Raw genomic sequence first — 24,129 nt, 5'->3', positions numbered from 1 at the left:
GCAATGAGGCATCCCTTCTTCGTATGTCTGGTATACATACCTATTATAGTCATAAGCTCTTGGTTTGCGGGCGGAAATGCCAGTCGTGGTTTTCTTCTCGAGGCTGCTTGGATTCATTCTAGAGATTTAGACGCTTGTTGATGGTGGCTTGCAGGCGATGCTACTGTAGTCTGGGACGAGTCATAGATCGGTTGAGCTGGCGTGTCTAACTGGCTGTCAAAAGAAGAGTAGAAATTGAAAGGAGTGATCTTGCCACCGCCAGAGGAAATTCGGTAGCAGCAAGTCGTACTAACCCGAAAGCTACTAGTCAGCGTACTTGTCTCAGAGAGACGGAAATAGTACGAAAGATTGTGTATTACAAGGGTTGGTCGTAGTACAGTACGGCGCTAGTAGTGGACAAGATTGAAGATGGTAACTGAGATAAGTGGCAGTACAGCACCAGGCACTATGTATGTACGGAGTACATCTTTCGACAGTACTGTATATCGCGGTAAATACACTAATACACCATCCGACCACTGGTTCCATCAAAGTCTCCACCCTTGTGGCTTGCTGCTGTCCCACATTCAATTTGGTATCCTACGTATTGTATCGTATTATCGTCTTAACACTACTACGGCTTTCTCCTTCTACTCCCTCTTTCCCTTCCGAATGATCCTTCCTTACTAAACTGCGTGCTCTCTTTCAAATCTCATCCAGTCCACTCTCAACGACCACTACCACGCATTTTTCCCATGTTGGTGAAGTCATAATGTGGTTCCTCTGAGAGCTCATTGCTTGGCCTTAGCCGCAAGGGACCACCCACCCTTCTCCTCTACACACATCGTACGACTATCTAGTGCACTCGACCTTTCGACGACCAGCTACCAGCCGTTTTACTCGTCTAAACAGCTTCTCTTTCCATTTTTATTGTCCCCTTTGGCTTCTTTCTTTCTGTCTTTCCATTTCGACGCCTTTTTTCGCCATCCATCCTTCGGTCGAAAGCGCCTCTTGCCCATTCCATGATACTTACCTCTCGATTGGGGAAGGGCACGATCCATATCCATCTTGAACCGTGGTTTATCATAGCGGATAACAACACAAACCCTCCCCGAAGGCGTTCATAACACCCCCGCCCTCAACGAAAGTTCATTACTACTGTGAATCTGAACTTTTTTTCTTACTGAGCCAAAATCACTTATATATTAGTGTCAACTACGCCTTGCCGTCGAAGAACTATTACACTCAATACTTTTTAATTCCACCTTCCTATTTGGTTGCCCTTGGACATCGCCGTTTGCCTCAAGACGGAACCGCTATCTTTGACTTCGTTGTAGTATCTAAAAGTTCGGCTTCATTACTGCTATCCATCAAAGCGCATTCACGATAACTGGTCGTTCTCTTTACCCATTCAACGACATTGATTGAAAAAAAACAACGTCATACAAAAACTGATCAGTCAGAAATATCATCACAGTTATCAGTCAACCACGGCTTTGCATAGAGTGAGAAGGGCAGTGGCCAATCCGAATGTTGCAAGTCGGCTTGCCTCTGTCCCTCTCTTACGATTATCTTCCTTTAACAATATTCCCCCCCGATTTGACTCTCCGCGACTCTAATCGCCTAGATGTTTCGCAACAGGTAAACTTCTCGCATATGATGTTATGTCTAATGCTAATCACTTGATCCAGAAGAACATCACAAAAGCCGGACGAAGAGCTTATCAGCAAGTTCAAGAAGACATTTCCCGATGTCAATTCGACAGGCCCAATGCCCAGCGATAGTAGGCATACCGGCTCCATCAACCCGGCAGCAGTAGAAGGGGGAATGCCTGGCCAGTATGTTCCCAGCGGAGTGACTGTCCGTCGCAACAATGCTAATAGTTCGATTAGACCCGATGAAGATGAGATCAAAGTCAACGATCCGACTCCCAGAAACCTTCAAGACCTTCGATTCACGCCGTCCCTAATGGATCCAAATTCTTTTCAATTTATGGCACTAGCCAATCAACCTCCAGGCTATTATACACCTACGCCTGGAGGATTGACAACGATATATCACCACCAAGCCGGTGACCTCCACACACCACTTGGCTACAACCTTGTCACACCTATTTCCATGCCCAACACGCTTTCAGCCGGCTTCCCCGCCGGTCCCAACGGAGAATTGCACGTCAACCATTTCCCCACCCAGCAGCAACAGTTTATGCCACAACACTACAACCCCTATGTTCAACAAACAGCCTTTGCGCCAAGTGCATTTATGCACCAAGACTCGGCATACGACCCTATGGACAGATCAGAAGAATCTTCGATGGATCAGGTGACCGTGCCAGGTGCTCAACCGATGAATCTGATGATGCCTAGCGTTGGCTTTGAGGATCAAATGGAAGTGGCCTCGGAAACAGATAGCGAGAAGTAAGCATAAAAAATCTCATGAAAAGAAATTTACCGCCTCCGGTATACGGATGGCATTCGTTCATTGTATCAAAGTTCTGGCAATTGACATTCAACAGGTTTCGATTTAGCGTCACTTTGCGCGCTCCTACAGCCATGGTTAAACATGCAGATGAGATTCCGGTGACTTATCTTAACAAAGGTCAAGCGTACTCAATCTCAGTCGTTGACACATCGCCGCCTCCACCGGGCGTGCAACTCCGCAAGTATCGAACTTATATCCGTGTTTCGTTTGAAGATGAACAGCAGCGATCCAAGCCTTCTTCTTGCTGGCAATTATGGAAGGAAGGACGTGGTTCGAGCGAAGCCCACCAAAGAGGCGGAAAATTACTTGCAGTGGAATACGTCGATCCCAACCAGGGTGCAGAGGGCGACCAGAGCCAGCGTCAAGTGGAGCTTGAAAAGGCATCCTTTGATGGTTTCTGTGTTACTTGGACCGCAAACTCTGCGAGCGCTTCCGCCGACTGTGCGGTCTCTGTTCGTTTCAACTTCCTGTCAACCGACTTTAGCCACTCCAAAGGTGTCAAGGGTATCCCCGTCCGATTTTGCGCAAAGACCGAAATCCTTTCTCCCAGCGACACGACACCTGATCTGCCCATGTCCGAGGTCTCTTACTGCAAAGTCAAGCTTTTCCGTGACCATGGCGCGGAGCGCAAACTCTCCAACGATGTCGCCCACGTCAAAAAAACGATGGAGAAATTAAAACAACAAATGGCCCAACTTGAGATGGGTGGAGGTAATTTTGGCAAACGCAAACGTAGTAATGTGAATGTCTTGATTCAATCTGACACTGCTCGCCCAGTCAAAATTCCCAAGAACAAGCGAACGTGGTCCATGGACTCGCAAGAAAACGGCGGCAAGCTCTCCCCGGAAGACGATCTTCATTTGAAATACGCGATGATGCAAGACATGTTCTCGTCGACCCGACCCGTCAGTGTTCTCGGTCTCAGGGGCGACGATCAAGATGATCCTGATCTGTTCCCCGTCGTATTACCCGGTGATCTACAAGAGTTCAAGTTCGAAGGACTCTCCCGCCGGAGTACTCGCGAGTCGCTGTGCAGCAATGACGCAGCTTCTGGCATTTCTCACATCCTTTCTCCCTCCAACAGCAGCTTGTCGAACACCAACTCTCCACGGCGGCCTCCGGAAACACAGTTATCGAACCAGATCTATATGAGTCAGGATGAGGGCATGGAGTGGTCTAATGCCGCCCTTCCCACACAACCTGTAAAGGTCAAAAAAGGTGCAACGGGATACATCGAGGCTATCGACATCGATCCAACCTACAGACCGCCAGCAGAACGCCCTCCCAAACCAAGTTAGTATTCATATCTAGCTGTGAGTTAACTCAAATGCTAAGGATCAACAGTTGCATGTTTCTATATTCGATTCCTTGACGAGCAAAATGGTGATTACTACAGAGCCGTCTATCTAACCGAGAGGACAGTCCAAGATCTCATGACCAAGATTTCGGAGAAATACAAGATTGATCCAGATCGCATTGTCCGAATATTACGTGTCAGCCGAGAAGGAGTCAAGGTTATGGTGGACGATGATGTGGTTCAGCAACTGCCCGAAGGACAAGACATGCTGGCCGAAATCATCGAGACGTCGAAATTAGAGGTTACTACTCCGGATATCAGTACTCCTCCGACGGCAGCGGTGGAAGTCAAGTTGACTTACTAAGACGCTACCATATCGAGTTTTGATCTCTTTTTAATGCATTTCGATACCGATTTCTCATCATAATTATACGACGTTTAGGGATGATTTCAGATTTCAATTTTGTGGCGCCGTCTTGACGCGCTCTTTTCACTATTTGGTACTTTTTATTAATATACATTCTAGCTTCACGACTAACTGGCGAAGTTTCTCGTCTATTGTATGTTGGAGATTCATTCCTTTGGGATTTTGACATTTCGTTGCTTTTGTCGAGTTTTCAAAAACATGAACATTTGTTCAATATGGCGTTCAGGTACTGTGTTATGGGCGTTGAATACGTTGGACAATACACGAGTCCTCGAGCAATGATACCCTTTGATCTTAGTCTTGTCTGATTTTTCTACTCTTCTTGTCTACATTTGATGCTTGCCCTTTTCGCTGTTGCTGCATTTCTGCGAAACCGAGATATACACATATGGTTTTGGTTTTTTGTTTTTTTTTAACGAAGGCAATATACGAGTCTTCATGCGATCATGTCAGAGCGATGCACTATTCAATGTTATATATATATGGGTGTATTGTCCATGTTTGTTCGATTGACTCTTTCAGTCAATTTTTTCTGAATAGAACACACGGTGCGAGGTACACGAATATTCGTGTTCTATTTACAAAACTCACGATCAGGTCATTTTGCAAATGTCTTCCTGTCTTCTTGCACCCTAATATCCGTCAAATTGTTGTAACAACATTTGATCATAGGTTAGCAGAATCGATTGGATGAGAGGGAGAAGTTCTACGTAATTGTATCGTAGAGATAAGGAGATTTCCGGCCCTAATCTCGGGGAGTTAAATAACAGTGCCCATGAACTAAGCCACACCGTTCGTGAGAACTTGAACCTGATTTTTTTTTTGGGAAGTGATCGTGATTAGTGGTCCATCCCAACCGAGCGATTTCGCTTAAAGACTTGAATCCAGAACAGTCCAGTATTCCACTCGTTATGGACCGAAAGGATGTAAATTCAATAAAAATACAGAGTCCAGAGCGACATACCTGGGGTACCACATAGTGTACATAAGATTTCTTAAGAATTGAATTGACAAGATTTTACAGGATGAAAAGTAGTCACATGATGGGTAAACCAGCAATCCGACTCAATTATATGGAGTATGTGTGCCTGATCCCTGCGTTCTCAATCGAGTCAAAACATTCTGGAAAGCAGCATTTCCAACGGGAACATCGAGAAATGCTCGGCGTACGTAGTTTGGCAAGTACGCATCCATTTTTCTCCTCGCAAAATAAATGACGTCAAGGTGTGGGCCGCCCATAGCTTCTTTTATGTGGCGTTCTCCAGTCTCCAGTTGCATACGTCGACCCGACCGTTGTCCTTTGCATTTCTGTCTCGCGATATGAGGCTGTCCGTTTATTATTTCCTTCCTCCGTGTGGGCCTTGTGAGTGGCTGAGAGGCGTAAAGTTACTAGTACAAACCCTAATTACTATTTGGGATTAGTGCTCGATCGAAATCTTACCGATGAGTGGGGCAGCCTCGAGGGTATCTCGATTTGAAATTGTACTAGTCGAAAGATTCGTATGTACGGTAAGAGTATTAGGGCTAGGCTTCTCCGGGCTAAGCTGTATTCATGTAAAGCATGGAGATGCTCGGGGGTTTCTTATCAGTCACCCCGTTATCCATCTCTTATCGACTCACTTATTTCACGCCAACGTGGCTAGGTAGTAGGTTAGTCATTCCACTTGCAGCACAGATATACATGGATGATATTTCCGGACCCATGGGAAACTCAAAGCACAATCGGTTTGACATGATACTAATGTGTTGGACAGTCGGACTAGTCGCCGCGAGGAATTTGTAGAGCCAACGGTTGCATTTGTTGTTGATGGTTTGATACAATTGATACGATGTAACTAATCAGTGAGGTTGCAGTCTGAGCGTTCTTTATTCCTGGTAACTGAGATTATTGTATACTCCGGTAGAGATTCAATTGATATGTACTTCAATGTTTGTTAAATGCTCCTGAGCAGCGAACTTGCTAATGGGTCTAGTTGAACTTCCACCTTCGAGCTCAGTGAACTGCCATCTCTTTTGCCTCTTCTTCCAGTAGGATGGTATCAGCAAAGTTAAATCGCAGTCCCTAGAGGGTAGACTTATTGTCAGGTATTCTTACCGTACCATACGGCACGATAACCATGTTCTCTGTTGCATAGTGCATAGTCCGGACATATTGCGAAAACGACCGGTCAAGATCCATGGAATGCGATTAGGGTTATTAGGACCCACTCGTTTAGGATTGTACTGTATACAATACAAGACAGAAGTTACCGTATGCATACCGTTTGTTCCGTGTGAAGCAGAGTACATACTTTCATTTGCGCTGCGCCGATGTACAAGTTTCATCGTACCGCCCTCATGATACAACTCTCATTCGTTCAAGGGACACACGCCCTACATACAACCACCGAACTATCCCAGTGAATTGACGGTGTGTTGCGTCCTAGCTGCATCAATTGTAAATATGGCAAGCATCAAGCAGATACAATTGCTGAGGGTGCAGGATGGGTGTTGACGATAGGAAATATGAGCCGCTGCTCCTGCCCTCCTTCCATTTTGAATCTGTGGTGGCGTGGTGATGGGGAGATTGAATGTTCTTATGGCCGAGTGTGGAAGGTGATACTACATATACAGACTGGACAGTGACGGCTCCAACTTTGAAAAAATTTCTTGTATAATAATCTATAGATATTGATTCAAGACTTCGTGCCTATGCTACTCCTGTCAGCGGCAGATTTCTGTGAAGCATCATACCGCTCCCTGGCAAGGTCAAGTTTCGACTTGGTCCGGGGCTTCTCGCCGCCAATATTCAAAGCTTTTACTTTATCGTCGAGGCCCTTTGCTTTCCCTTTCCATTCTCCCCGTCGTCGCTTATAGAGATCCATCGACCAGTTCTTCCATACTGCGCGGCCAATGAACGAATCGCGGAGATCATGCTCACTGTCAGCTAGCTCCTGTGCTAATCTCTCTTTGACAAAGTATATGTCTTTTGTCGCGTCCCAAAGGGCGTCGACAAGATGAGATCCACTGGTGTCTAGAGCGAGCTGCTTCATATGGCTGGAAAATTGTGGTATGAATTGACGACGGAATTGAGTTGTAGAGGTAGGTGCTGTAAGAGCCTTTTGCAAGACATGTGACGTGACTGAATTGCAGGCCATGTTGATGATAGTGTCTGTAGAGGTTGCTATTAACCCAGAGTAAACAAGTTCGCTCAATGCGCCGGGCGCCTCTAGCATTTTTTGTACAAAGAGTGATTTGTGTAGAAGCACTGGAGATGTTTTCGGTTTTCCTTGCACAGGTTTTTCGGATGGAGTTGCTTCCTCTGCAGGACCATCTGTGTTATTCACTTCGAGTAGTTGCTGTAACCTCTTGGCTGGATCTTTATCAAGTGATTCCTGTAATGCCTTTGCAAGCGGGGTTGTGTCGATATTTCGAATGAGACATCGCTCGATCAATGCTCTGGGAACAGTAAGTCTCGACCTCTCAATGAGATTAGGAACTTCCGGAATAATCATCTCCAAATCAGTTTGTAGATCGTCTCGACCGACTCGCTCTAAGCAGCGGACAAGAACATATGAAGCAATCTCGTTGCGTGAGAGAGATGCTATCCTCTCACGGATAATGTTTTTGTGTATATTCTTGAACAATTTACCGGGTGCAGAGCGCACGATGGTCTCAACCAGTCTTGATCCCACAGGATCATATAGAAGTCCAGTAAAGAAGATAGCGCTTTGTGAGCCCTCCTCCATGGTATCGTCTGGTATCAATCGTCGCAAGACAGAGCGTGAATCTTTGGCGGTCGATTTTCCGAAATGGGATAGTTCCAATGATACCAGAAGCTGTAGAACAGGGTTTCCGATATGGTGAGTAGCCAATGCCCTCAAATATGTATCATCCAGCCCAGCGGTCATATCAGCCATGACCTTTTTCAGCACATCCATAAACGCATCCGGAACAGCGTGATGTTTCGTGGAAACAACTCGCTCTTGTCCTTCTATCCGATGAACTTCAACTCCTTCCTTTGCCTTGCTCGCGACAAGAGAGCCGTGCGATGACAAATCCACAGGCTCGCCTGCCAAGACAAGTAGAAGAACACGAATTGTGTGAGAGGCGAATCTTTCCGTCAACAGATATCCCCAATTACCCTCCAGCTCCGAAATGACCTGTAGAAACATATCGGCTAGTGATAGAGATGGCTCTTCGTTCCCTTCTTCCTCTATGATTTGCTTTTTAGGCGCATTGTGTGTCTTATGGCTGAGTGCGGGCGCGACTTTGACAAAGAGTGTCTCGCAACAATGGCTCGCAAATCGGTGCTGTACAAGGTTTAAAAAGTGTCCAAGGAATTTGCCAAATAGTCGTCGACGCTGGTCGGTACTGGAAAGAGAGATGATTTTCTCCAAAAGACGTGAACACGACTGACTGCATGCAATCTTTAATTCTTTTCCTTTAGCTTCTTCGTATACGCTCTCGACAAAAATGCTTTGTTCCTCAGCGGTCTGAAATTGATTCAATTCGAGAACTTCGGCGGCTCTCGAGAAGTATTCTTGCTCTTCGGTGTCCAGCAACCCATAGAAAGGTGTGTCATTTTGATCCGCGACTGGTATTTCCTGTTCTTCGTGTTCGCCAGAGTCGAGTGGTATGTAATCTGCGGGCTCAGCCTGGTCCTCTGATGATGGTCTCTGTCGTTTAAGCGCTGGCTCCTCGTGGTCGTCTTCTAGTTTTCGCTTGTTTTCCTCTCGTTTCTCTTTTTCTTGAGCGCGGCGCCCTCTCTTCTGTTTTTCGCGAGGCATGATGAATTGTGCACTCAGCAATTCTGTCAAAGTTTGTGATGTTTTGAGGTTTGGAAGTTGAAACTATTTTCTGCGGAGGGAAATTTTTCGATAAGCATTGGTCCGTGCACGGCCGATAAGACCTGTTTGCATCGTTTGCATTGTCACCTATATCTCTAATCGACTTGTTGGCCTCGTGTTATTTATTTGTTTGCTATAGTAGCGAAGACACAAGCCGTGGAGGTGAGATTATATTACATGATATCGTACATAACTAAACTTTTACTGAATAGACAGCAGTAACCTGCCTGCCGCACTCTATCCGTTGTTTGCCTGGGATAATCTGGAAGCGCGCCTCGTCGAGATTTGTAGACGTCGCAACATCAGGTGGAGGAAGTATATGGGTAGGAGTGGGAACATTGCTTCGCTTTCCAGTTCCAACTTGAAGAGATTCATTGCCTCCCCACCACAATGTATCCTGGCCCCATTTGATATCCGCAATGGACGACTTCTTCGCATTTGCCAAGTGTGCATTGTTTCCTAACACAGCTGCGGCATGTGTAGCACCGACTGATATCTGGACGGGTCGAATAGGTTGTAATTTCTGGGTTTTCTCGTCATATTCACTGAGGCCGCTCAGTGCCTTCATCTTGCTCGGACTGTCCTGGAAATGCGTCCATTTACCATTTCCGAGTGCCCCGTGAATGCCTCTACCGAAAGCCCAGGTGTCGACAGTCGAGATACCTTGAGTTGTGACAACGGATTTGTCGTCCGTTAGGAGTTTCCGTACCGCATCAATGGTGATGAAACTGGTGTAACCACCAGCAGCGATACTCGTGACCTGAGCGGACCAATTTTTGCTTGGATATAGAGCTTTGATGGGCAATTGTGTCGGCGTGTCGATTATAGGTAAAGCTGGATCGTACTCAAAGCCTAATTGTCCAACAGAATTGTCTCCAAAACTGAAAACACGACCACTCTTGTCGAGCACCAGGGAATGGAAGTCTCCAGTTGCTATCTGTACAATTTTGAAATCTTTCAAGGTTGATAACTCGTGGCAATAATCCACGGGTCCCTTTGGCCGAGTTGCCCAGGTCAGCCCGGGAATCCCTAATTGGCCCCTTGTGGGATATGCCTCGGTGGCAGCAGCAGCAGATAATACACGACCAGCATTTGTAAGCAGCAAGACATGTTCCAAACCACCGCTAATTGATGTGACTTTTTCGCCTAGACTGAGCTGAGGCACGAGTTGACGGTAGCTAATTCGAGCTCTAGAGGACCACCCTGGAACCCAGGAGCTTTCGGATGGCTTTGATCCTGATTGCTGATCGGTCTTCGAAATTGGGATTGAATAAACATTTCCGTTGGAAGAAAGTGCTATAATTCTGTCCCTCGACATGCTAATCTTGACCAGATTCTTCCCCGTCAGGGTAGGTGTGGGTTGGTAGTCGGTTTCCGAATAGCCTTTGCCCCATTGAACCAAATCGCCATTTTCAGTCACTGCAACCCCGGAAGTCTGATCCAATTTGATATCCCTAAGAAATTGGCCTTCAAAGTAGCGCAAGCGACGCGGTTCCTTGATTATTGTTTCTTTCGAATCCGGATCAACAACACGGTGACTATTCGATCCCCAAACATAGACCCCAGGATTGGCTGACATCTTCTTTATTTGTGCATGCTGGGCACTGAGGTTCTCGCGATTCCGCTCTTCCGTCACAGAGGCATTGATCTTGGGCTTCTCAAAAGTAAAGTTCTCTACTCGCCTAGACGGTGGTGCTTCTGGTGTTCCTTGCTGACCTTTCCAAACGTAAGCTGCGGTAGCTGCGGTGAATGTTCCCAGGAGAGCCACTGCAGGACCAGCCCATTTTCGAGGGCTTCCGGACGTCCGTGATGTTTGCTGGCTATAGTTTCTTCTGAAGTTTCGAGCGCGGAGTTGAGCTCTGAGTAGGCGTGACGAGGGCCCGATTACCATGGTAATCGGTCGTCTTGCGTGACCTGCGTGCATTATTCGATCGACGGCGTTTAGTATTCCAGTAAATCTAGAGTTGTACTCTGAAAATTGCAGTTGTCTTAGCTATACTCCGTAGTTCAGGAGCCCTCCTCATTACTTGGAAAGTTGAAGCTGGTTGCGCAGGCGGTGGCAGAATCTTTCGGGCCTCCGCCAGTATGGAGGCACAACAGATGGTGTCCTTTCAACATCAAAGATACCCATTGAACCCTAGAGCTTCAAGTTTAAGCTCTTCAGATTTGGAGTTCTCAGTGGCAAATTCACTATACATTATGTATATATTCTTCTCGTATTAAAAAACAGGATTCTACCGGAAAGACATTCATGCGATGCTGCCACAGTCCGCGGGGCGCCTTCGGAGTCCCAGTGACCCATCCGGTACACAACGAACAAAACCAAAAGCCAAAGCACCGACGCAATTCACACAAATAGAGGAAGAAACCGGTATTTCCGCGATCAGTGATGAAGTGGAGTTTGGAAAGTGGTACCATGATGTGGAAGAAGACTTGCTAGATGCAAGTCATGAAGCATATCAGTATGTCAGTTGGTCTCAACGAGCACGATAATGGTATGTCTAACATACGGCCAGGTCATGTCTTCACGAACTTGAGATATCCAGAGCACACCTTGACTCCCTTCTTGCCGACACATCGTCAACCCTTGAGCTTTTGTCAAGTCTCTCGAAATCATTCCAAGCTGTCGATCTGCAAACGTCCACATTCCAGAAACAATGTGAAGGACTATTGACTACGCAGTCGAAGAATACTCGCCTGGCGGACGATATTAGGGACAACCTTGTATATTATGAGTTTCTTGATCCTGCTTCTCGGAAGCTCAATGCTCCTGGAGCAGGAAAGACAGTCCGCAACAGTGAGTTCTCAGATATGCTGAGAAAGCTCGATGAGTGTTTGGATTACATGGAGTCTCATGTATGTTCTCAAGATCCAGTTTTGAAATACTACTTGCTGATAATTTATAGCCTGAGCAAAAAGAAGCGGAGGTTTACCGATCAAGATACCGACTACTATTGACCCGTGCATTGACACTTATCCGTGGACACTTTGTAGCTGCACTACGAGAAACATCATCGGGGGTATCGAAAAGGATTGCCGACAAACAGCTCAACGATACCACAATGTCAGCCTTATTGTATGCGAAATTCCGCATCGGGGCTGCTGAGATGAAACAAATTGGATTGGAGATCCAGAAACGGGCTGTCCCGCCAGTTGATCCAGAGCAGGGAACCGAAGCGGAGTACCAAAGTCTTATGAACGAATTGCACACTAGCTTTGCCGCAACGCGGGGAAAGCTTATCATTCCACTGGCACGGAAAAAGCTTACTAGCATTGCACAAGCTCCTAGTACCTCTAAGGACCTGGTAGCGTTTGCTAGAGCTAGCATTGGCTATATACGTGGGGTGTGTCTTGATGAATTCGAACTCTGGGGAGAATGGTTCCATGGTCAAGTAGGTTTATATGATTTCTTGGAATCTATTTGTGAGCCTCTGTACGACCATTTGAGACCTAGAATCATTCATGAAACGAACTTGATCAAGCTCTGCCACTTGTGCACGTTGTTGCAAACTCGTTATATGTCTGACCCAGAAGACGAAGCGGAATATAATGATCCAAACCAGCTGGATTTCTCCATCCTTATCCAACCTGCTCTTGCAGATGCGCAGACTCGTCTAGTATTCCAAGTGCAAGGTATTCTTCGCAGCGAGATTGAGAGATATCGTCCAAAACCGGAGGACTTGGACTATCCAACTCGAATCCGACAAATCTCATCCTCTGCCAGAGGCATACCACTGTCGGGTCGGAAAGGGTCTACACTGCCAAAGACACCAACAATTGTCGACGAAGAGACAGATTCCCCCACAGAAAAAGACGCGCTCTGGGATATTGAGAGCCAAGCTACATTTCAGGCTTGGTATCCCACACTGCGAAAAGCTATTTGGCTGCTTAGTCGTATATACAGGCTGGTCAACGTGAGTTTCATGTCGTCGTTTTCCTTTATAAGTATCTGCTAAACCATCAAACAGTCTACAGTTTTTGATGATCTTGCGCATCAGATCGTACATCAAACGACATTCTCACTCCATCAAGCAAGCACACAAATATCGAACAAATATTCTCCTACAGATGGCCAACTATTCTTGATCAAGCACCTTCTCATTCTTAAACAACAGATCGTCGCATTCGATATCGAGTACGTCACGCCCGACATATCACTTGACTTCTCAGGAGTAACGAGTACCTTTTGGGAGATTCGCGAACGTGGAGGTCTCTTCAACCCTAGCAATCTCATGCGCCTCGTGGGTGGCGGCCTCTTACCAAAAGTCGTGGAGAACATGCTCGATGCAAAAGTAGAACTTGACGGCAGACTCCGGACAGTAATCAACGACTTCACGAACCATTTTGCCACTCGTATGACGTCCGCCCTACCCACGAAATTTATTGAGAAGGATAACATGGCAGATGGAGTCGCAATAAGCCCCATATGTCGAAGCATTGAGAAGGAAGTCCCCCTCCTACGTAAAGCTTTAGATGACTATCTTGAAGATACCCGCACAAAAGAGACGTTGGTTGGCGCAGTACAGGACCGCGTTATACAGATATACGAAGAGTTCTATGAGGGTTATATCGCTTCATTAGCGAAGAGCAAAGGTGTAGCAGCCAATGTGAAAGGCAAAGGTCGAGAGGACGCTGTCTGGGACGTCGACACCTTCGAGGAATGGAGTGAAGGGGTTTTTAGGGTTGGTGTTGCTGGCTTGCGTTCTCTCGACAATGAGGAGGATGACGAAGATCGTGGGTCGATTGTATCATAGAGATCTTGATCGTTGGAGCTTACATACGTTCTCTTGTATAACTAATTATTGCATACGATTTTGTAGATATTTATGGCATTATTCTCAGTATAGTCAATGAGTTTGGCTACGCTATTCAAGTAAATGCGAAATGAAAAGATGCCAATACATAGGCGTTCCAACAAAAAGATTCGATTCCCCCCCCGCGACTCTGTACAGTACAACCAAAGACGGTCCATAAAAATATTAAAGCACATCACGAATCTTAGCATACAACTCCGTCTCCTCAAAATTATAACTCGGGTCCGGCGCACAGAAAGGATGTTGATTGAGAAGAGTATCGGCAGTTGGACGATCGAATGTGTCACTATCATCCATCAGGTTAGCAATGTCGTATACACGTCAAACCTTTGCAAGGTTGATAACTCACATTGTAAAGCAGTCATACATAAAAGCCAAGGCTGCAGGACTGATATTCACAGACACGTCTTCCGGAATTGGTGGTGCTTGACTGAGACTACCCAACTTGAAGATAGCACCAATCGCTTCTTCCCGGCTCCATGGTCGACGTCCAGCGAACATCTCCAAAACTACACAGCCGAGTGACCAGATGTCTACCTTGGCACTGTAACCCTGCCCTTGAGACTGCACAACTTCCGGGGCCATCCAGAACACAGACCCTTGCATTGAATTAGACGCATCATTGCCGTAGATATTGTCCGTCTTCTTCGAGATACCGAAATCCGAAATCTTGCATGTCCCATCTAAATCAAGGAGGATGTTGTCTGCCTTGAGATCACGATGGAGGATACCCTGGTCGTGTAGATAAGATAAACCGCTCAGCGTCTGTCGCGTCAGTGATTTGACGACCGACTCTTCGAATTTGCCATGCTTGCGTAAACAGCTACCAATAGAACCACCAGAAATATACTCAAGGTAGATTGAGATGGACAATTCACCGCGCTCACAGCCAAGGTACTGCACGATATTTGGATGCTCAAGATGTTGCATCGTATCAATTTCTTGGTCCATGGCAGCAACCATTTCTTTCATGCGATCTTTGTCTTGACCAGCCACTCTGGGGTTGACCTCAACTTGTTTCACGGCAAGCACCTCTCCAGTATCGGCATTCATGCCAAGGTACACTCTACCATATGTACCTTTTCCAATAAGTTGACCTCGAATGATACGGAAAGTCTGCTCCCGTTTAGGCACGCTGTTTAACTGGCTCAACCGACTTCCAGGCTGTGGACTAATTTGCATAATTTTCGCGCCAAACATTTTGGTGCTCTTTCGTCGAAGTATGTCGCCTGATTTCTTATTGGCTGGGCCTGCAATGCTTCGGTTCCTGATAACTTGTTGAGCTTGTTGAGCGCCTTTGGCAACTTCACGTATAGACTTCATACGACTCAACCCTCCAGCCTTGTTGATATTACGTTGCGCGACTGAGTATCTGGCGTCAGGAACGCCAGGTCCTTGTTGATCAGATCCCTGGTGAGAAGTGTTCGGTGGTCCCTGGAACGAGGACCCTGGCTTGTCTTTCAGAGCCGTGTTGACTGGAGAACTAGGAGGAGACGTGCCTGGAGCCTCAAGATATGGCTCATCGAGATCAATGTTGGGGAAGAAATCGTCAAGATTGTTGATAACACCTTCAACAGGAGGACGACTGGCCCAGATGTCATCTCTCGCAAAAGAGTCTCTGCGACGATACGATTCATCCTCAGGAGACGGTAATGCATTCGTGGATATTGCGCCGCTTTGATCCTGTGTCGAGCGCATGTCCGATGGCATAACCGCTGAGCTAGGGTACGAAGGACCAGCAGATATCTCATCACTGGGATTAGGCGACCTGAAACTAACCGATAATCCCTTAGTGGATCTTGTCGAGGTGTTGACTGTAAGAGAAGGTTTCTGGGACTTGGGAGGTGTGGTCTCTGATGCAGGTCCCTTGTCTTTTGAGGTATCTTTTTTTGTTGAAAGAGGTACTGCAAACAGACCATCATCAGAATCGTCCTCGGAATTATCTGATTCTATCTGAGGTGTTCGAGGTGCATTAAACGTGACATTCGCTTCCTCGAAGTCATATTCTGGACCAAATGACTTTCGACTTTGTAGAGAAGGTGGTTTGAATGAGGAGGCTGTTGGCGGGTTTCTTCGCACGGTATTCGAAGTGTTATCGGTGAGAGTAGATTGCGACGATGTGGAGGAAGAAGTGGCGTCGGCTGATTGCCCGTAAGCCGTATACACTGGATCGGGATTCCTAAGGCTTGAGGAATTATTTATTTCCAGCGATTCCTCTTGGATTAATCTATATTTGGGTGATTGGTGCTGCATCCTTGACGAAACGCGAGTACGATCAGCGCCTTTCTTGCTGAGAGAATTGACCTTGGTGAGTGTACTCGATTCAGAAGGGGCAGATGGCGGCTTCCGCTGAGGCACAAGCCCCTCGACTCGTTTGTCATCATACGGAGAAACCCGCGGTTGGTCAAAGTCGATAACGCCCCTACTTCGATATCCGTTCTCACTGTAATTGGCATTATGAAGTTGTAAATCCGGGGGCTGCTTCGACCTGGAGAAGGTACGCTGTTTCCGGTCAACATCGAGTAGACGCTCTTCATGTCGTGATGATGAATCGAGATTAGGGGCAGCGTTGGCGCGTATACTCTCATGCAAGGATGGTGACGGCTGGTCAGAGCCGGTTGCCGTAGCAGATTGGTGAGCAAAAAGAGGCGAACCAGATGCTCCTTGGGTTTGCTGAACGCCACGATGCATAGCATCCTCTTCCGGGGACTTTCTTTGCAAGTGACGATGGGCTGAAATAGGAGATGATGTGGCCTTCTCAGGGAAAGATACGCCCAAGCCAGTGGAATTTGGCGACACATTGCCCCGAACATAGAACTTGAGAGACCCTAAAGGATCTGCTCTCGCACGACGACTAAGAACAAGCATCGAGTCATCCAGAAAATCTTCATGCTCTAGTTGTCCTGGCTCTGTCACTGCGATTTGGGCGGTATGCCAATCCACGATACCTAGGTTTTGACAGATTGCCGTTCTCAGACTCTCAGCTGTATCAGCCTCTGTAATATCTATCAGGCGATAATTCCAGCCATCCAGAGTGGCCATAGCGTATCTTTGCTTTGTGGATTTTAATCGAGCTGTACTTCTTTCATAATCAGAAAATGAAGTAGATAAGGGACGCTCGGCTAGGGATAGGTCACTATTGTTATAAGACGACTTGTTAAAAGGACTATTCATGCCATTATGACGCGTGAATGAGGGGCTTGTGGGTGAATCCAAAAGTTGATCTTCTGGCGATGGATTCGAATCGTGATAGCGCGATTTCTTCTTGAAAAATTGGAAGAAGCCTTTCCCGGCATCTTTGCCGGCATCTTGGGCCGTTAGACGTGAATTATCTTGTGTTTGCTTTCGGTTTTCATAAAATCGCGGCATAGTTGAGTTTCCACGTCCAGAGAGGGAATCTGTGCTATTTCCCCGATGGTGCTCAAACTTGGATGTAAGATCCCCGGTTGAGGATGAGGTCAATCCAGACTGAACAGGGAAGGCGTGCTGTGCTGCCGGACTTCCACTTTGGGGACTATCTTCGTGGGCCTTGAACGACGGTGGTGGAAACATGCCACCGTCGCTAGTTGAAGAAGGACTTGGTCTTCGATATTCGTCCAAATTTGCAAGTGCGCTTCTAGAAAATTCCGACCGCTGGTTTATGGCTGGGTCACTGTCAACAACATCATGCTTCTGTACAGATGGAGCTGTACCCGGACGGGCTTGAGTGTTCGGCTTACTGATTGAAGCAGGAGGTGGACGGTGAGCGGGATGCTGGCTGTAAGTATTTTCTGCTACCGCTGGCCCAAACGGTGGAAATGGTGAATCCCATCCTAAGTTAGGAGAATTCTCGACACCTCCATCTGTTGAAGCACTAGGCAGTGTCTGTGATTCCCTTCGTTTATCTGCGAACTTTGCCTCGCTCCCATCATCTTGTATCTGGCGGATCAATTTTCGCATTCGTTTGCCTTCATCACGCTCTCGGGCTTGGTCCCAGCCAGTCCCGCTTTTCTGGCACTCCTTTGCTAACTGAGGATAGACAACTTGGTGCATTTTACCAAGGTTCCCACGACCATTAGACCCATGGCCGAGCTCCAAAAAATCCGCACCTTGGAGTTCTAGGGACTTGAAAGTCTCTTGCCAGTCCTTTGAAAAGCCATTTCTCGCAAGCCAGCTAACTACCCTTTCAAGGGGCCATTGAATGGCTGCATCTCCAAATGATATTCCGCCAAGAGACGTACCGCTGGCATTGTGTTTGTGGCTTGTTGTTCGTGCTGGTTCAGCACCAGGATTTTGCATTGTGGCCGTTGCTGGTCCCGGCGACATATTGTCGTTGAAGGCCCCGAGGACAAGAGAAGGGGGCAAATTGCGAGATGGGGTAGGAGGAATGCTCCCATCTCTTCTATAAGAAGTATCCGAAGACGCACTATCCCAGGTAGTGGCGCTTGGTCGTGGCCTCTCCGTGACCGCCGAGTGTCCATAATTCTCATAGAGCGGCGGAATGCCTACGCCTGGCCCGAAGGTCTCACTCGACGGAATATAAGTTGCTGAAGTAAGTGGTTGTCCTTCAGCTGGCGGCGCAAGTATCGGTATCGACAACGGAGTGGGTTGTTGACGAAGATACCCCTGATTCGCTGGCATCAAGGACGGATGAAGTACGGGAGGAGGTGGAGGCGGAGGAGGAAAGTTTTGCGTGCGCCATGCTTGCCATTGATTCGATCCTGGGTAAGCAGATTGAGGAGGTGGTCCAGGGGGAGGTGGTGGAATCAGGCCATGCTGTTGGGTGGATGGCCTCGGAGGTGGAGGAGGCAGAGGTATTATATGAGACTGGTTGGGTTGAGATATTGGAGGTGGAGGCGGGATATACTGTTGTCGTTGTTCCATTATAACAGAACGTATTAAGAAAGCTCAGGCAAGTCAATCACTGCAACCGAATTCGTTTATATGAAGGTCAGAAAGGTGCTGGCTGCATGTTCAATTCCAAAAAACAAGCGCGTAGCTCAAGCTGGCTCATTGGAAGCTCTCAACTGAGGAAGCGAGAAAATATCCCCTGTCCATATAACTTCAAATTCATGTTCGGTGATGTCCAAAAGCATAGAAAGATGTCGCCGGTGGCATAAATCTCATAGGGAAGAAGAGGTAACTACTTGTTGAGACGGCCGATAGCTGAATATTGAGTTGAGCGTTTCGGTCAACGAATGTCGCTCGGTGAAATTCGATTGAAGAAGACGACGTTACAGCTGGATCGCAGTGTATTGGGTCTTTGCGATGTATGTGATCAACCAAATCTTAAAGATCTGACAACGACCACAAAGCACTGGTAGAGTCTCCGAAGCAAGACCCACGCTAGTGGGTCTCCCTGAGAAACCTAAGAGCAAGGTTTGTTGATATAAAGATAGCGTGCAGCCAAAAGACGTTCGATGACAGGGCTGGGATCGGAGGGGGGCTGGGATCAAAAACCCGAAGAGCACCTTGACGGCTCGCTGGCTTTCATGGACGTCTAGATAAAGTGGTTTCAAACGCATCTTTTCTGCTGGCTTTGTCGGGGGTGGGTCGCTGATCGAGAATCACGTGAACCATAGTCCAGCCTTAGGCGCCGGAAGCCTGGAAGAGACAGCCTTGGCGTGAACTGCAGACTTACGATTGGCTGAGCGAGTCGCTTTTATCTACAAGGAGCAGCCTGATCACATCATATTCAACGAGGAAGAATCAATCTGATTATTATGGTTATACACGTAGAAGACTAAGTAAGACAAGTCACCATTCTCAAGTATTGCAAATATAGAAATAGAATTTTCAGATCGTGTTGCTTAACCGTCACTGAGTCAAGTGACACACGACACCTCATCGCTGCGAACAATCTAGGAATGCAAATCGCGCATTCTCGCTTTCATTTACGTTGAGTTTCTTTTTTCCGCGGCAGCAGTTGTTGATTTGAGTGATGCTGGGGCATCATCTCGAGGCACGTATAGTTCCACGAACTGGATTGAGTTAGTTGGATGTCACTGACGGTCTCATGAAATAAACAAGCCTTACCTGCAAGCATTTGTTGGAAGAGAAATCCTCGTTGGCAAACAAAGCTAACAATTCTTTTCGTGTTTTGATCTGGTGTGTCTGATACTGTCCCGGCTGTCCGCCGAAAGTCGGAGGGATGTCAACAAGTTTCCATGGCTGAATATCGTTGTAAGATTCATCCCAACCGTGAATGTATCTCTCGATGGTATAACCGTCGTTGCAGATCACGAAACTATCCATGTCGTCAGATCCTTTCGGTCTCAACCATACGAGGAAACCAGCATAGAAATCAAGGGCCACTTACATGATAGGTTTGAGTTTCTTTCTTAGCATTGTGCTCACTTCTTGCGCAGTGAGCTGGAAGCTTCCATCACCAACAAAGAGCACCGTTCGCTGATTACGATTGAGCTCTTCTGCAGCCAATGCTGCACCATGGCAAGCACCCACAGAATACCCTATGGATCCCCACAGTATCTGATTGATAGCAACCACGCCTTTGGGGAACCGAGTCTCCCAGGCACCAAAGTTCGCAGTTCCAGTCTCCGTGATAAAGATGTCATTCTCCCGAAGCCATTGGCCAACGGTGGGCCACAGCCATGCGTGCGTAATAGTTTGATTGGTCGAATCTAATTCCTGTTTGGGGAGCTTGTTGGAGATAGGTGGGATCTTGCCGACCTTCAGTTTTCCCATTCGCTCTATCACCTTTCGCAGGACACCTTTCATGTTGATGTCGGGATATTCTGAATAGCGAACTTTCACAAGATTACTGTGAAAGTCAATGGTCTTGAGCTGGCCGATGCGATAAGTGAAACCCGCTGTATTGAAGTCGGACTTGATAGCACCAATACTGAGGATGAGGTCGGACTCTTCCACTCTTTCACGCACGCCGGCATTAGATCCATCACCTGCATAAACTCCTCCATAATTTGGATGAGTCTCGTCGACCGCGCCTTTACCCATTGGGGCGACAAAAGTAGGCAGGCCAGATTTTGTGACAAGGTCATGGACTTCTGGAAGCACACGATGGCGGATAGCACAAGCATCGACGAGAATGACAGGGTTCTTGGCCTCATGTAGCAATCTCAGGACTAAGTTCACCACATACTCCTCTTTCTCCGGGTCATTAGGCTTTCTGCTGAGGTCAATTGGAGTCTCGAGTCGTTGGCCCTCAACTTTTTGTAATACCATGTCTGTGGGAAGAGTAATGTAAACCGGCCTACTCTGGACCCAGCATTCTCGGATAGCATTATCGATCAACGTAGGAGCATCGACAGGATCATTCAAACGCGCGATCGCACAGGAGACTTTTGCACCAATGTCGGCAAACACACTGTAGTCTCCATTTCCTAGGGTGTGATGCAAAAGCATGCCGTCCTTTTGAGACGCAGTATGGGGCTGTCCGACAATATGAATTAGGGGAACGAATTCCGAGTATGCTCCGGCCATCGCATTGACTGCTGAAAGCTCTCCGACGCCAAACGTTGTGATCATGGCCGAAATTCCCTTGATGCGAGCATAGCCATCGGCCGCGTAGCCTACAAGGAATAGTCATCAGCAATGGCCAGATACAAATTTCATTATTTCTAATTCTCATACCGGCATTAAGTTCATTGCAGTTTCCCACCCACGACAAACCACATTTGGGCAAATAATCTAAAGCTTGGAGGTTATAATCACCTATAGACCCGGGTCAGTGGTGGCATGATTCGTATTGCCTAGGAAAGATTACCAGGTAGCCCATGGACTGAGCGAATTCCAACCTCGTACAAACGACGGTAAAGGTATTCCACCAGGTTGATGGGCTTCTTCAGCTCTCTGGTCACTATGTCGGAAGCCATTGTGCGTCCGGAGTGGTGTGATGATAATGCTTTTGACTTGATGATGTGGGATATGGTCAGAAATGAAAAAATCAACTCTCTTGATGCCGCAAATCCCGGAATATATATACCACCAGATTATCTCAATTACTCGTTGATGGGACATGATGTAATTGACTGGCCGACCTCGTATGACGTACGGAGACAGTGGGGTGCCATCAGGCGATACCGATGCCACAGCTACACCGAGCAAAGCTCAGCGCAGCATGATATCGAGTCAATGGCCGCATATTCTGAGAAGACCGCATAAGATGCGAGAGACGGAATCATACGACGGGCGAGACACAGTCCAATGGACTAAGTGAAGCTTAGAAGTGAGGAGGGAAGGCGCCCTGCAGCGGTGGACTGATGATGATCTACGGGCTAGCCACCTAGTGACCCCACCTTCCAATTTTATTTTTTTTCCCATCTCCAACGGGCCAGCCATCAAATGTCAATTCGTCATCTACACACGGATTGCTGAAGGAAACATTTAACGCTTACGTGAGGCTTTGCTTTGCTTTTCTTTTTTCGGAAGCTGGTGAGGATCCTGTCTTGGCTCCTGCTGACAGTGCATGTCTCCCGCTCTCTAGTTACGTTTGCAACCGACAAAGCACGGACTTGGATCGAAGATGGCGAGCAGGCCTACAAACAGGGTCTCAAAGCCGAAGAAGGTCTCTCTGCTCTGCTTGCGTCGAACTCAACTTGTGCCTAGACTCACACTTTGCGTATAGGGCGGATCGACTTACAAAAAATCCAAGGGCGGTCCAGCGTATAAAGTTTCCTTCGAGGCAGGCGATGCGGGGGTTTTCATAACATGCGATATGGGTCGAGAAGGGAAGTGTGCGGGAGAGGTTCTAGATCTATTCACGGAGGTCAGCTTTCTCGTCTTTACGCTATTCCCAGCAGGCCGTTCCAGATGGACGTGTTGGCGTGACGAGCTAAACTGAAAGGTGTCAATCATGCAGTACTACGAGAAGTCTTCGGGCAACCAGGATCGCAGTCAAGCAATCAGTCATAATGCGGACGACGAAGACGACGACGACGATGATGATATCGAGGCTCAGATCAGGAAGGAAGTTGAGGGCCTGAAACCCAAGTCATCCAAGCCTCGATTGTTTCAAAAAGTCACTTCGAACATGCCTTGCAGTAAGCTGCCTTTCACTTGTCCTCAAGATGAAGCTTTTGGCTTCCTCTTCATGCGGAATGATATTAATTTTCAGTAGTTGTTCTCTACCGGGTTGATAAATCAATAGATCCAGTGAAGCTGGTCCACGACATATGTGAGGATGCAAGAACCAATCCAGACCAAAGAAAAAGTCGATGGATCAAGCGCATGACTCCCCTTACTCAGATCCGAAAAGTATTGAGCGTGGATTTGGCCGCATTTGCCAAGGAGGTTCTACAGCCTTATTTCCACGCAGACGGTGTTCCCAAGAAGGTCAGTCCATATCCAAATTGCGTTCAGATTAACATCTCCGCCGACCTTCGTTGAAAGTGGAAAGTTGAATGTTGGACCAAGCTGAACGATGTCTCTCTTGACTAGTACGCGATTCGTCCTGCAGTTCGGAACAACAATACACTCAGCAGAGATGTCGTCATACAAACAGTCGCAGCAGCCGTGGGACCGGGTTACAAAGTTGATCTCAAGAATCCCGACTACACAATCGTAGTTGAAATTGTGCAGGTAGGCAAACACCATTTCGGGTTATTAGCGTGCATTGGAACTCTTTCTGACTGATGGGATCAATTGATATAGAATGTTATTGGGATGAGCGTCGTCGGAAGTGATTACGACGCGCTCAAACGGTTCAACTTGATGGAGATCTATAGTCCAACCCCAAAGCCGCAACAAAATCCGGCACCGTGAACTCGGGCGATCGTAACGATTTCATCGAACTGTCGGCTCACCGCTTCATGGAGGAACAGAAATCAATCCCCTGTGCTGGCAGTCCAACACATAGATGTTACTTATCTGACCCGGCTAGTCAAATAAGTCTTGCATACCCGAGATCCCAAGGATTCGAAACTGCTCCGCGGAAACGCTAGGAATCTTCTATCTCCCGGTGATTATCAGATTGACTGTTCGATAAGTCGATATGGAGCACTCAATCGATGTCTACGAGACCAGTGGCGCATTTCGGAGTGGCTCCTATTTGCGGGAAAGGTTTCCAAACCGACACCAGGCTTCCCTAGCGATACGAACGCGGTGTAATTTTGACTGGATGGATGCACAATAATAGGTCTTAGTACAGGATTTAAGCGAGACATAGCTGGCGGTCGCTGGGCCATAATTGATGTCATCGTCACCTGTGTTCGATGTAGATTGTGCTTGTAGTAAATATCAGAGTTATATATGGTCCCCAAGAGCCAATCGGATGGTCTCAGCAAAGACCTCCTGCCGTTCTGGGCTTTCTCGCCAATTCGCGGCTCTGATTGGCCAGAGAACAGC

The 24,129-nt window shown here is 47.3% G+C and overlaps 7 protein-coding genes across 7 annotated transcripts; 3 read left to right on the top strand and 4 right to left on the bottom strand.

The window, feature by feature from the left end:
• Positions 1 to 1,606: 1,606 nt before the first annotated feature.
• On the top strand, positions 1,607 to 4,121 carry EYB26_000786 (uncharacterized protein; the record flags this gene model as incomplete). Its single annotated transcript, XM_054260100.1, has 6 exons — positions 1,607 to 1,620; positions 1,671 to 1,817; positions 1,872 to 2,396; positions 2,495 to 3,171; positions 3,238 to 3,753; positions 3,805 to 4,121. The coding sequence occupies 6 exons, from the start codon at positions 1,607 to 1,609 to the stop codon at positions 4,119 to 4,121; spliced, it is 2,196 nt and encodes a 731-aa protein (XP_054116075.1).
• Positions 4,122 to 6,859: 2,738 nt separating this feature from the next.
• Positions 6,860 to 8,953, bottom strand: EYB26_000785 (uncharacterized protein; the record flags this gene model as incomplete). Its single annotated transcript, XM_054260099.1, has 1 exon — positions 6,860 to 8,953. One exon carries the CDS (start codon positions 8,951 to 8,953, stop codon positions 6,860 to 6,862), a length of 2,094 nt encoding a protein of 697 aa, XP_054116074.1.
• Positions 8,954 to 9,206: 253 nt separating this feature from the next.
• Positions 9,207 to 10,904, bottom strand: EYB26_000784 (uncharacterized protein; the record flags this gene model as incomplete). Its single annotated transcript, XM_054260098.1, has 1 exon — positions 9,207 to 10,904. One exon carries the CDS (start codon positions 10,902 to 10,904, stop codon positions 9,207 to 9,209), a length of 1,698 nt encoding a protein of 565 aa, XP_054116073.1.
• Positions 10,905 to 11,269: 365 nt separating this feature from the next.
• Positions 11,270 to 13,767, top strand: EYB26_000783 (uncharacterized protein; the record flags this gene model as incomplete). The annotated part of the gene is made up of 4 exons (XM_054260097.1): positions 11,270 to 11,475; positions 11,530 to 11,869; positions 11,920 to 12,927; positions 12,982 to 13,767. 4 exons carry the CDS (start codon positions 11,270 to 11,272, stop codon positions 13,765 to 13,767), a joined length of 2,340 nt encoding a protein of 779 aa, XP_054116072.1.
• Positions 13,768 to 13,992: 225 nt separating this feature from the next.
• EYB26_000782 (uncharacterized protein) lies at positions 13,993 to 18,690 on the bottom strand (the record flags this gene model as incomplete). The annotated part of the gene is made up of 3 exons (XM_054260096.1): positions 13,993 to 14,113; positions 14,177 to 17,471; positions 17,547 to 18,690. The coding sequence occupies 3 exons, from the start codon at positions 18,688 to 18,690 to the stop codon at positions 13,993 to 13,995; spliced, it is 4,560 nt and encodes a 1,519-aa protein (XP_054116071.1).
• A 1,010-nt stretch (positions 18,691 to 19,700) lies between these two features.
• EYB26_000781 (uncharacterized protein) lies at positions 19,701 to 21,659 on the bottom strand (the record flags this gene model as incomplete). Its single annotated transcript, XM_054260095.1, has 5 exons — positions 19,701 to 19,787; positions 19,843 to 20,053; positions 20,126 to 21,356; positions 21,418 to 21,498; positions 21,551 to 21,659. 5 exons carry the CDS (start codon positions 21,657 to 21,659, stop codon positions 19,701 to 19,703), a joined length of 1,719 nt encoding a protein of 572 aa, XP_054116070.1.
• A 650-nt stretch (positions 21,660 to 22,309) lies between these two features.
• Positions 22,310 to 23,547, top strand: EYB26_000780 (uncharacterized protein; the record flags this gene model as incomplete). Its single annotated transcript, XM_054260094.1, has 6 exons — positions 22,310 to 22,351; positions 22,412 to 22,552; positions 22,646 to 22,826; positions 22,904 to 23,118; positions 23,224 to 23,364; positions 23,437 to 23,547. The coding sequence occupies 6 exons, from the start codon at positions 22,310 to 22,312 to the stop codon at positions 23,545 to 23,547; spliced, it is 831 nt and encodes a 276-aa protein (XP_054116069.1).
• Positions 23,548 to 24,129: the final 582 nt, after the last annotated feature.

Source organism: Talaromyces marneffei, chromosome 1 (assembly GCF_009556855.1).
Source record: "Talaromyces marneffei chromosome 1, complete sequence".
Taxonomy (NCBI): domain Eukaryota; kingdom Fungi; phylum Ascomycota; class Eurotiomycetes; order Eurotiales; family Trichocomaceae; genus Talaromyces; species Talaromyces marneffei.
The sequence above is the reverse complement of the archived record's forward strand: the minus strand, read 5'-3'. Positions and strand labels throughout refer to the sequence as shown.